The 12,675-nt window shown below is 39.3% G+C and overlaps 2 protein-coding genes across 4 annotated transcripts in view; one reads left to right on the top strand and one right to left on the bottom strand.

Moving 5' to 3' along the window:
• Nucleotides 1–1,557: 1,557 nt before the first annotated feature.
• Nucleotides 1,558–8,596, bottom strand: RPL18A (ribosomal protein L18a). 3 transcript variants are annotated; one of them, XM_081331641.1, is made up of 5 exons: nucleotides 8,508–8,596; nucleotides 7,737–7,916; nucleotides 6,651–6,780; nucleotides 3,122–3,231; nucleotides 1,558–1,703 (listed from the first exon to the last, which is right to left on the bottom strand). In XM_081331641.1, the coding sequence occupies exons 1-5, from the start codon at nucleotides 8,523–8,525 to the stop codon at nucleotides 1,611–1,613; spliced, it is 531 nt and encodes a 176-aa protein (XP_081187767.1). In that variant the 5' UTR covers nucleotides 8,526–8,596; the 3' UTR covers nucleotides 1,558–1,610. The 3 variants fall into 3 exon arrangements, with proteins under 3 accessions (XP_081187767.1, XP_081187768.1, XP_081187769.1); XM_081331642.1 differs by having other exon boundaries at nucleotides 8,437–8,524; XM_081331643.1 differs by lacking the exon at nucleotides 8,508–8,596 and adding an exon at nucleotides 8,107–8,364.
• A 137-nt stretch (nucleotides 8,597–8,733) lies between these two features.
• Nucleotides 8,734–12,675, top strand: part of XPOT (exportin for tRNA) — a 56,904-nt gene continuing 52,962 nt past the window's right edge. Inside the window, exon 1 of the mRNA XM_081331633.1 lies at nucleotides 8,734–8,830. The gene's annotated coding sequence lies outside the window, so the exon portion shown is untranslated. The remainder of the gene's footprint in view (nucleotides 8,831–12,675) is intronic.

Raw genomic sequence — 12,675 nt, forward strand, 5'->3', positions numbered from 1 at the left:
TTATTGGTTAGGCGGCAAAACTTCTTCCGTATGTAACTGATTAAAGTCTTATCCATTTCAGACAGTAGCAAGAGCCTGCGAGGGAGTGCTAATCAACTAATTAATAAAGTCACAGAGCTGAGCTTAATTTGGGGTTAGCACAGGGATCTTCAAACCTGGCCCTTTTATGACTTCAACTCCCAGAATTCCTCAGCCAGCGTGCCTGGCTGAGGAATTGTGGGAGTTGAAGTCCATAAGTCATAAAAGGGCCAAGTTTGAAGACCCCTGGGTTAGCACTTCTTAGGAAAACGCTGAAAAAGACTACTCAGCAAAGCGCCTTAAAATCAAACACTGTTTTAAGTACTTAACAAGCTTTATCCTGCTGAGCAGCTTTTTTCAGCGTTTTCCTAATAGATGCTAACCCAAATTAACTTCACCTCCATGATCTTAATTGGTAACAGAGGAGAGGACATTGTTAAAGTTCTAGTGACCTTAGATGCAAAGTATTAAGTTTGGAGTGGTTAGAATGCAGATTCTCAAGGTTGACTCAGCCTTCCATCCTTCCAAGATCCATAAAATAAGAACCCAGATTGTTGGGGGCAATATGCTGACTCTGTAAAGTTGTATATAACTGTAAATGCTAGTGCTATTCAATTTGGATGATTATGCACATTTTTTTGTAAATTCTAGACATCAGGACATAAAAAGCCAGAGGATATATTTCCAGAACAAGTAGGACTGAAATAAAACACCTGAAAGAAAAGTGACATCAATAGTTTTCCTCTGGGGCTTTAACTGATCTGCCTTCAGTGTGTAAATGTGCTGTTTTCAGATTACAAAGAATTGCAATGCTGCAATGGATTTTCCCAATGAAGAGCACATTACATGATCTCTGATGTACTTTCCCAAGTCATGATTTCTGTATTGAGGCACATTTAATTCTAAATGAGGTAATTTTTGAGAAAATGTATTTTTCAACTGAACATTAGTTTTCTGCATCTTTAGTTAGCATATTGCCAGATAGAAATTAATTTTAGCTTTTCATAAAGTTGAAATTGCCTAAGAAAATAAACATGCCCTGTGAACATTTATGAAAGATCTAAAGATCTTAGCACCTCAGCCTTCTGCATAATTAGGGTATAGAGCTGGGACCAGAATACACTACATTCCAAATGATGTATCAGAAGATTGAAATTTTGATGCATTTTATTTGCAAAATTCAGAACCACCTCTACTTGATCCTGTCCACTTGCCCTATCATGTATGTCTTGAGAATATTGCTATGGATTTTGTCAGTGTCATCTGGCATATGCCAGGAAGACAGCCTTTTGTGTTATGGCAAATATAATATAATTCCCTGAAATTCAGTTTGGCCCTGAACCTGTTAGCCTTTGCAAGGATGGATTGGAGTCAGAGCCTGTAAAGCTGTTGTGTTGATATTTGTCTTGGTTGCTAGTTAAGTGCTCATTGTTGGTTTTAACTGATGTTAAATGTTTAAAACTGATGCCATTCAGAATCTTACTGAGATGGAGAAGTCGTATAAATAAGAGTAGAATAAATATGCTTTAAAACACAATCAAATGTCCAAAAAAACTTTATTGATACATGGAACATATCAATCAAGCCTACATTTAGAAGAATGTATTTGGTCTCTTGGTAGTGAAGCGTGGCTTATGCTGACAGCGTAACACTCTGTGTGGCAGAGGGAATTTAATTTTAGAATCCTGTAGAAAGAGATTAAATTTCATTAGAAGCCCAAATAAAATATCATCAGTTTGGGTATTATTCAGAAAAAATTTAAAATGACAGTCTAATGAAAGCACATATATTTCTAATGTTACCATGTTTCTCCGAAAATAAAACCCACCCTCCAAAATAAGCCCTAGCCTGATTTTTGGGGGTGGGCCTAATATAAGCCCTATCCCAAAAATAAGCCTGGGGGAGGATGGGCATGGCCATCTTAAGACACAGCGAATGTGTGAGGGGTGATGGTGTATAGCTGCAGCCGCAACCCCCTTGCCACAGCGCAGGTTAAGTCCAAACGCCGAGGGAGAGGGGAGACAGCCAATCCGGACATGCTGTGCCTGGCTCATGGGAAGCTTGTGTGGCAGCAGGCGGAGGGGTGGGAGGGAAGGCAGGCGATCCTGATGCGCCACACAGCTACCTGCCCCAGTGTGGCTGTGGGCAAGCCAAGAGACAATGGGATGGAGTGGGCGGTACGTCAGGATTGCCTGCCTCCCCCCATGCCTCTGCCTGCTGCTGCACAAGCCTCCCATGAGTCAGGTGGACACACAGCACATCCAGATCACCTCCCTCCCTCGTGCCTCTGCCTGGCTCCGCCACACACTTTTCACCTAGAAGCTTCGTCTACTTGCAAATGGGGCACTTTGAAACGGACCAAATCACTCTATTTCAAAGTGGCCCATTTGCAAGTAGACAAAGCTTTCAGTCACCATCCAGGTGAAATGTGCATCTGCCCTGGGAAGCCACTGCGGCCGCTGGCAAGCAGATGGTAGGAGTGAGCAGGCAGAAAATAAAATATCTCCTGAAAATAAGGCCTAATGAGTCTTTTGGTAAAAAAAAAAAAAAGTAAGACCCGGTCTTATTTTCGGTAGCATGGAGTGATTATTTAATCAGTGTAAAATGAAGGCTGGACTTCTTAAGAGCACAATAATTATCAAATTATTTTTTTAAAAGAACAAGCCAAGTGGCTATATACTTTTTAAAGCAAGTGTAATGCTTAACAGTAAGAAACTGGATCATTTTGGAAAGTTTTTTTTAAAAAATAAATATTAGAACTCCATGGCATATTAGCATTTTTAGTATTGAGTATTTGTTTGTTAGCTTAATATCTCATTTTCTTTAGAAGATCAAATTGGTGAATAAAGCATTCTTCTTCAGCTTTTTCCCAATGAATCTGCAGTAATTTGAGCTGAAATTTGAGGTAATTTGAGCTGTGACTCAATTGTTCTGTAGTTACCTGAACAGTCTGTGACTCCAATTTTAATATATATGTATTCAATCAATCAATCTTCTTAAAGTCATTGACCACAGTTATAAAGTTTCATAGAAAGTACAGGGTTCAGAGAAAAATTTCCAAATTATATAGTTTGAGTATACACATAAAATTTGCTTTACTTACATGGAACTGCTTGACAGCAGGTCTGCGGCATTTGCTAGCAGCAATCTCTTCAACCTTCATGATCTGAATAGAATGAGCACGGGCTCTATGACGTGCTCCCATATCACGATCTGCAATTCATCAGTTGAATTATACATTTTAGCAAAAGAATTAGCTTTGATTAAATACTTATACCAATCTCCATATAAGAACAGTATTTGTTGTAGAATCTTCAATTTCACTTTCAAAAACATTTCAGCTCTTGAAAGGCGACAAGGTACATTTAATATCTGCACACATGACAAGAACATGTTATTATAAACAATGCTCTTTGGGTTTGCATGCAATTAAAAATTTCAAAACCAGTAGTGATTTATGGCTCTGCCATATAAGCTGAGCAAGTTGAATTAGAGGAGAATCAACAGATTCTAGAAATGAAAAATGTAATAGCTACATTCAATCATTTGTATACAAGAATATAAGAATGTATAGAATCTTTTTTAATGAAGTAATGTATGGTATGTTATTTATACTTTTAAAATCAGGAGGACTTAAATTTCAGGTTGGCTGGAAGCTAAATATGCAATAAACATTTATCTAGGAATTCAATTTATTGAATTTACTTGGAAAGTCTTAAAAGGCTTATGATGTGATATAATCCCTGATACACCTACCTTAAGATAACCAGTTTATTTTTACAAACTTTATAACATTTTGTAAAAAATATGTCATGAATGTATTATATTTAAATTAAATAACCATTTAATTGTTACTGTATAAAAGACTATACACTATTAGAAAGAAACCTATCAAAAACTAATGGGGGGAAAATGGGGCAAGTGGAGCTAAACAAACTTAGGAAATTTTTTTTAAAAATGACCCAAAATAAAACTAAATACAGAGAAATCAAACTATTGAAATTGTATAACTTCTTTCAATTTTAACATTATTTTTTAAGCAATAAATTAAACCTAGACCACAAATGACATTATCCATTCTTGCCTCTCTTTGTGGACAAAGGCAGACAGCTGACAAATTTTTGGTAAAACAAATTTTAACGTCTGGAGCACATGTAATCTTCCATGAATTACATATATCACTTTTTCTGCAGCAAATCCATCAACCTATCCAAACTTCCTCACAGATTAAAAAATTCCCAATTTTAAGGATATTTGACAAAAAGCTGACATCTGTTCAAGAATGTTGTTCAACATTAATATAAAACTGAGAAGGAAAAGTGGACATGTTTATTTCATGTTTCTTCAAATTTATTACATATTCAGCATAGAAAGGGAACCTTTTTAAAGCATCCTCTGACTAATTCAACTAGCCCTCTCAAAGGGTTTTTCTGAACTGAATGGATATTTAGGATATTAGAAGCATATCTAATATTAAAGCCTGAAGCTGGTGATTGAGCAATACAGCATAAATCCAAGTCTCTATACCAAATTTCTTATATATTGTCCAAATTAATTTTGGAACTTTTTTGCTTTGGCAATAATGTCTAATACCAATAAAGAGTTGTAGGACAATTTGGATTTGAAATAAATGTCAGGTAGCTTAGTCAATACTCTAAAGAAAACTTTGTCTAAATGGCACTGCATAAAATAACGTACAGCAGACATAGCTAATCATGAGTTATGAGTCTACCAAGTTACAATATATATTTCAAATTTTAATATTTAGTACATGTAGTCTTCGATTTACAACAGTTTATATAGTGATCATTCACGATTACAACAGCAAAGTGATTGGCCATTTTTCACACTTATGACCTTTGCAGCATTCCCATGATCAAAATTCAGACAACTGGCAACTGACTCCTATTTATGACGGTTGCAGTGTCTTGGGATCTTGGGATCATTTTAGCAATCTTCTGACAAGCAAAGTCAATGGGAAATCAGATTCACTTAGCAACTTATCTGCAGTGATTCACTTAAAAATTGTGGGAAGTTGTAAAATGGGGCAAATTTCACTTGTCTCACTTAGCAACATAAAGGTTGGGCTTGATCGTAAGTCAAGGACTATCTATATTACCATTTGAGAGACAGCTTAGTGTAGTGGTTAAGGCATTATGCTAGAGAGCAAAAATTCCACTTAAGTACAAAAGTCTTGGGCCAATCACTTTTTCTCAACCTAGGAAAGTGATTGTTGCAAATGTAGGCAAAAGCATGTCACCTTTTGGTTAAAATACACGTGGTTACAGAAAACGTTAAGAAAACATGTAGGTTTCAAGCAAGAATTATTTCTTTTAGGTATAATTACAGAGAACTATGACAAAAATGTATATATTTAATATTACATGTACTAACAGCAGTGAAAACTACATTTGTACAGTATTGGAAAAACGAAGAAACACCATCGGAAGAAGACACAATTAGGAAATTTTTGGATTGTGCGGAAATGGGTAAGCTTACATTGAAAATGAAAGGGAAAGAAGATACAGAATATTTCCAAACATGGGATAATTTTTATAAATGGCTGGAAAAATGGAGTAGAGAATAGAAATGGAAATTGTATTACTGTTAAATATGTGAACCCAGACAACACGTTACTAAGCACTAAAGATTTGTAAACATAAGACTTAATAAAATATCTATATATAAAAAGAGTGGAAAGTTAACACAACCCAGGTGGCTAGAAAGGCCCAATAGAGGCTTCTCTTTCTTAGGGTCTTGCGGAAGAACAGGGTAGAACAACGGCTTATGACCCTCTTTTACCGGTCTACTATAGAGAGCGTCCTCTCATATGGTATTGTGGTTTGGTATGCTGCTCTGACAGCCACGGACAGGAAAGTATTACAGAGGGTAGTGAGCACAGCACAAGACATTGTGGGCTGTCCCGACACCACTGGATGACATCGCCAGGGCTCGTTGCCTTGGAAGAGTGAGGAAAATTCTCAGGGATGACTCACACCCTGGATGGTATCTCTTTACTCTCCTACCATTGGGTAGGAGATACAGGAGTATAGCCAGCCGTACCAACAGGCTGAAAAACAGCTTTTATCCGTGGACTGTTAGGCTTTTGAATGGGATATAATCTCTGTGAACTTATGCAGAATTGACTTGGGAGGCCGGTGTGTAGTGTAGTTGGTTCACATGGTGTGGAAGGATGGAGGGTTTGTTGTCACTGTGTATTGGGGGGAGGGAGCACAGGGGGAGGCTCAGCTAATCTCAATGTACAAATGTTGTACTTTGACAATAAAGGTTTATTAGTATTTATTATTAGTATTAGTGACAATAGCATGGGAAAGTGACAATGGCAACCAACCCACTTCCAAAATCTTTCCAGGAAAACTGCTGAGACTTGTCCAGGCAGTTGCCAGAAGTCAGAACTGATTTAAAGGCACCCAAAGCACCTCCCCCTATTGTTTACTATCTCCTCAGTAAAATGACAGAATAATACATTAGCTACTTATTTACAAGACAGTCAAACTAGTAGAAACATTAGGTAAAACCAACACTGAGGAATACCAATTCTGCAACACTTATTTTTCTTTATGATAGTGATATCTTAAGATGATCTAGTACTCCAAGAGGCCTCTACTTACAGCACTGTGTTACAGCTCCAGCAGTTGTTAAATCCCTGTACTCCCTGTACATATTGTGAGTTCCACTACGAGAATCATAGCGCAGCCAGATACCAAAATTTTTCACCTTCAGAGGAGACTTCTCAAAAACCTAATAGTATAGAAATACCCATGTTAGAACACCAGAAAACAAATCAATGTTGTTTTAATTAGCATCCCAAGTAAACAATGAATGAATTAGAATGAATATCCTAAAGCTGTAATCCAATTTCCATAGAATACATTAGATTTTCTCTGGATCACAATAGACAGGGTAAAAATGCAATACAATATCCAAGATTACATGAATCTAATTCTGAAACAAACTAAAATCTTTAAGCAGAAGTCAGTAGCATTGTACTTTGATTCCCTGCCCACCCACACACAAAAGTGCTTTGAATCCAGCACACACAAGATTGATCCATTTATTATTTCACCTGTTTCATGGTCTGCTATTGAGGACAGATTTATCTCTGTAAACATATTCAATGATCTATGGAAGGCCTCCTCAGATTAATTCTTTATCAGCATAGGAACACATTAAATCAAACCGTAGCTCTCTGAAGAAGCCAGGACTAGTTTGCTTCTCTAGCATTCTATCCAAAGTAGTGATCAACTACATGCCTCCACATGCTGGACATAAAACTGATGGACATTCAAAGTAAGGTAAGAACTATTTTACTTTGCAATAAAAAGTTAGCAATGGATTGTGCAAAGTTTAACTTCCTTCTGCCTCTCTCTGCAAAATTCATTGAGAGAAAATAAAGAGGGGCATTCTTGAAAAAAAATATTTCCATGCTGTTTCTAATTTTAAAAGAATTTTATAACTTCTACCCCATCTCCAGGGCACAGAAACAACTATTTTTTATCTTCCAATAAAACGGGTCATTCATTCCATCAACAGTCATGAAATGAAATAGTAATCTAAACATTTTACAAGACATGATGGTCACCAGTAATGGAAATTTTAATCCAAACAATATAGGTACTTATAAATATTAGGGATAAGAAGTATTAGAAAATAAATGTTTTCAATATTTCAATCTATTCCACTTCCTATTAAAATACCTGTCCACAGTATACAATTTCTCCAGAAGATTTTTTCATCTTCTTCAGCTGTGAGACAAAATACCAGAAACGGGACTTTGCAACAACATGGTTAGGAGCAAAGATTCGCATCCGATACAGAGGTGGGGTTGGACATTTGGGAGTAGGAAGGCATCTCCCAACAACTTTGTACTCCCTCAGCTAAAAGAAAAAAAGATAAATATTAATAAAAATCCATTCTAGTTTTAGAGTCAAACTTGATCAAGCGATGCATTTGCTATAAAAAAGGTGTTATCTGCTTTACTAAATCAAACTAAGTTCACACCTCCCTAATGCTCTGTAAATTCAGCTAAAAGTATAAAAAGTGTTTATACAGAGGTAGAATACCTACTGTCTATTTGAAACTTCCTCGAGTTCAATCTTGGAAACCGATACGAGGATTACAGAGAAAAGGACCTAAGAATGACATGAGTAGGATGGCTACAATTGCATTTTCTTCCCAACTAAATCTCGCTGTACTACACTGCATCCTAGGTCCGGGAAAGATGTTGCGAGTTGAATCCGCCGATTTGAGCAGCCGACCCGAGCCCACGCTACAGGAACTGGCGCGGAGAGGCGGCCATATTGAGTGCTCACTCGTGGCAGAGAAAAAGACGGCTGCAAGAAGATTCCCGAACGGAGATTCCTTCCCCGCCTTTCTACCATTCTTTGCCTCGCTCACATTCCTTCAGCCACGCAGCAGCAGAGGTATCCCCGCGCGGACCCCAGGAAGGCCACAAGCGCAGCTCTCACCGTGCCCGACGCCCTCATGATCTCGCCTCTCTCACGGCTGCCCAGAAAAGGAAGCTTCGCAGGCGCAGCAGGTGCACGTGATCACTGCCGACGCAATGTACCGCCTTGCCTACGAGCGGCTACCGACCATTGGATTTAAAGAGCACGTTCTTATTGGATATAGGAAATGTCTATCTTTAAAAGCCTAGTTTCTACCCGTTCAAGTGCCGTTTTAGGTAGTGACTTAAAACCTTTAGTTCGTCTGTAATTGATTTGGGCTGGCGTGTTTTTCTCCCTCATGGTTAATGAAACGCGTTGGTGACTCCTGATAACCAACAATGCTGGTATTTGTTTTTGCTGATTTGTTTGCTGTTTGCTATATTGTTGTTTAAACCAGGGCTTTTCAACCTTATGATAGATTGTACCACTTTTAGGACATGACAATATTTGAATACCACCAATGCATAGCGAGGTGTCAAAAACTTGATGACTAAAAAAAATGGGGGGTGGATTTTGGGTTTTACTGATTAGATTCATTTGTTGTTATAGAAATGGCTAGTTTATAATATTATGGAAAACTAAAAAGTTAAGGTTCAATGTTAATGCTTCCTTCTACTGCAACAGAGGAAATCTTTTTCTCTTTTCCCCCTTTTTCCTCCCCACTGTGTCCTACTATTTGCTTTTATATTTTTGTATTTTATTTTATAATCTAGTAAAATATTACAAACTGTAGGAAAAAAGTAAAAAAGTACCAGTTTTAATTTCTCTGGTGGCTGTTCCTTTGCTGAATCATTTTCCCTTTGCACTGACAAATGTATGATGAATTTATCCATGTTTATTAATATGCACTGCTACCAGCTAGCTCAGGGGTCTTCAAACTTGGCACTTTTAAGACTTGTGGACTTCAACTCCCAGAATTCCTCAGCCATCATGGCTGGATGAGGAATTCTGGGAGTTAAAGTTGCTAAGTTTGTAGACCCCTGAGCTAGCTGGTTAGCCCTCCTTCCACAGTGTAGTAAGAATTCACCCCCCCATCCCTTCCCTGTACCCTTAAAGACAGAGGAATCAAGTGCAAAGTAAGAAAGGCTCACAAAATAAACACATAAACTCAGTTTTTTCCCCTTTAAGCTGCCTCAGAGTGTCACAATGTTGCAATTCAAGACTGAAAGGCTCTAGCAATTGCAAAAAGCTTTAGCTTTAAAGTTAAACCTGTTTACCTTCAAAGAAAACTTTCTAAAAGCCATAGACCAGGGATGTCAAGGAAGCTGCGCCCACCCCATTGCCGGCAATGGCGAAAAGGCTCCGATATGTTGGGCAACGTCACGTGACATCGCAAATTTGACATGACTGCCATTGACTCAAGAGGGTAAAACTGATTACATTTGTTTAAAGGGATTAAACCTACGGAACTCAACACTTTAGACTGATTGCTAGTCTAAAATACAGACTAAAACATTCCAATAACCAAAGCACACAAAGGAGCCTCTGAATTACAAAACACTGTAAAAACTAGAAAAATCCTTACGGTAACATAATCAAGCTGCCAGCTGATCCAGAACTAAATAAACCCACCTCCTTTCATTTCATCAGCTCTGTTTGCATTCTCCTAGCTGGAGAAAACGAACCAGGAGACCTTTTCTTCCAGCAACAGCTGCTGCTTCTTCTCTGTCCCTGTTTCCTCTCTGCCTGCTGACCTCTCCTTCTCTTTCCCTGTTGTCTTTTTTTTCCCTTTTCCGCCCAAACCACCTCATTTTATAGCCTCTCCCCTCCTCCTCCACTTTTTCTTCAGTTCACTTCCAGCTCTGCACTGCTTCTGGAAGCACCAATCATCTGGAGCCTATCAGCTGGAACCCTGCTGGCTCCTGGGGCTTCTGCCCAGCCCAGACAGTCCTGCAGCTGCAGCTGCCTCTCCCTCAGGGTTGGGTTGCTTTGGCTCATTCCCCTCCCCTGCTACACTTGGCTAGCAGTTGCGTACCACCTGCCATGTGGCAAAATACCACAGGTGGTACGTGTACCACTGGTTGAAAAGCCCTGATCTAAAAAGTCAGCACCCACCCACCCTCCTAAAGAAGAAAATATTTTGGGAGATATTAAAAAAGGTAGAATGTTATATTTTCCCAAAGAAACAATGGAGGAAGATCTTAGAGGAGGCAGGAACAGCCCACGTTCCCCTGGGCAGAAACTGAGCAGGCCAGTTTTTAGAAATACAGTTTTGGGGCCACCTATTCATAAACAAAATGCCTTCAGCCACAACCCCAGAGAAGGTTTGAGCTGATGGGATTAGAAAAACAAAGGCTTCAAGGACAGGAACATGACCTTTAGGACATAATAGGATTAACCCACCACCATTACACTACCAAAAGGGCGCACTGAAGCTCAGGGGAAAGTACTCCAACAGGAACAGGCATTTCAAATACAAAGTCCAAGAAGGTACCGTGTTTCCCCAAAAGTATGACACTTTCTTACTTTCTTTTGGGCTCTGAAGTAAGCAGAATGTTTTACTTTCAGGGAGGGCTTAATTTTTGTTGGTACCTGCACCAGTAGGCTGCGAGTGCGTGGGGGTGGGGCAGGGCCTGTACATGGGGTAGAGAAGCAACGCGGCAATGCTAGCATGGTGATGGACCAATTACTTCTCTCCCCCTGCCAGACAGCTGCCGAAGCCACACAGGGTAAGGTTGCCGTGCCCGTCCCCGCCCAGATGCCCTTGCCTCCCCCAAGCATTTTTTTACTAACCTGCTTTTCAGCTGCATTCCGTTTCTCCGTTCGCTTCTCAGCCTTCACTGCGTGTTTGTGGGACTACTGGTTAAAAAAAAAGTTCCATCAGACTTTCTAACTTCTCGCAAGATCTCAAGAAGTTAGAAAGTAATAATAATAATAATAATAATAATAATAATAATAATAATAATAATAATAATAATAATAATAATAATAATAAAATTGGAAGGGACCTTGGAGGTCATCTAGTCCAACCCCCTGCTCAGGCAGGAAACCCTATACCATTTCAGACAAATGGCTGGCCAGTCTCTTCTTAAAAACTTCCAGTGTTGGAGCATTCACCACTTCTGGAGGCAGGTTGTTCCACTGGTTAATTGTTCTAACTGTCAGGAAGTTTCTCCTTAGTTCTAGGTTGCTTCTCTCCTTGACCAGTTTCCATCCGTTGCTTCTTGTCCTGCTTTCAGGTGCTTTGGAGAATAGCTTGACTCCCTCTTCTTTGTGGCAGCCCCTGAGATATTGGAACACTGCTATCATGTCACCCCTCACCCTTCTCTTCGTTAAACTACACATACCCAATTCCAGCAACCGTTCCCTATATGTTTTAGCCTCCAGCCCCCTAATCATCTTGATTGCTCTTCTCTGTACCCTTTGTAGAGTCTCGACATCTTTTTTACATCGTGGTGACCAAAACTGGATGCAGTATTCCAGGTGTGGCCTTACCAAAGCATTGTAAAGTGGTATTAGTACTTCACTTGATCTTGATTCTATCCCTCTGTTAATGCAGCCTAGCACTGTGTTGGCTTTTTTGGCAGCTGCAGCACACTGCTGGCTCATATTGAAGTGATTGTCTACTAAGACTCCGAGATCCCTCTCACAGTTACTACTATTGAGCAAGGTACCACCTATACTATACCTATGCATTTGATTTTTCCTGCCTAAATGTAGAACCTTACTTTTTTCACCATTGAATTTCATTTTGTTAGATAGTGCCCAGTGTTCGAGTCTGTCCAGATCCTTCTGTATCTTAAGCCTATCTTCTGGAGTATTGGCTATTCCTGCCAGCTTGGTGTCGTCTGCAAATTTGATGAGTTCCCCATCTATCCCCTCATCCAAATCATTAATGAAGATATTGAAGAGCACTGGGCCCAGAACAGAGCCCTGGGACACCCCACTACACACTTCCTTCCATGTAGATGCGGTTCCATTGAGGACCACACGCTGAGTACGGCCTGTCAGCCAGCTACGAATCCATCTGGTGGTAATGCTATTTAACCCACATTTTTCTATCTTATCAAGTAGTAGGTTGTGATCTACTTGATCAAATGCCTTACTGAAGTCCAAGTAAATTATATCTACAGCGTTCCTCTGGTCCACTAGTTTTGTCACTTGGTCAAAGAATGTAATAAGATTTGTCTGGCATGATCTGTTTTTGACAAACCCATGTTGACTTTTAGTGATGACTTTGTTTGCATCA

The sequence above is a fragment of the Vipera berus genome (assembly GCF_964194415.1).
Source record: "Vipera berus genome assembly, chromosome: 6".
NCBI classification, from domain to species: domain Eukaryota; kingdom Metazoa; phylum Chordata; class Lepidosauria; order Squamata; family Viperidae; genus Vipera; species Vipera berus.

Bases quoted from the DNA above. Each gene is read 5' to 3' on its own strand.
- RPL18A (XM_081331641.1), bottom strand. The intron at 3,232-6,650 runs GTAAGTAGAGGC...GATGAATTGCAG, and splicing joins TGGAGCTGTAACACAGTGCT to ATCGTGATATGGGAGCACGT. The intron at 1,704-3,121 runs GTAAGTAAAGCA...CTCTTTCTACAG, and splicing joins CTGCTGTCAAGCAGTTCCAT to GATTCTAAAATTAAATTCCC.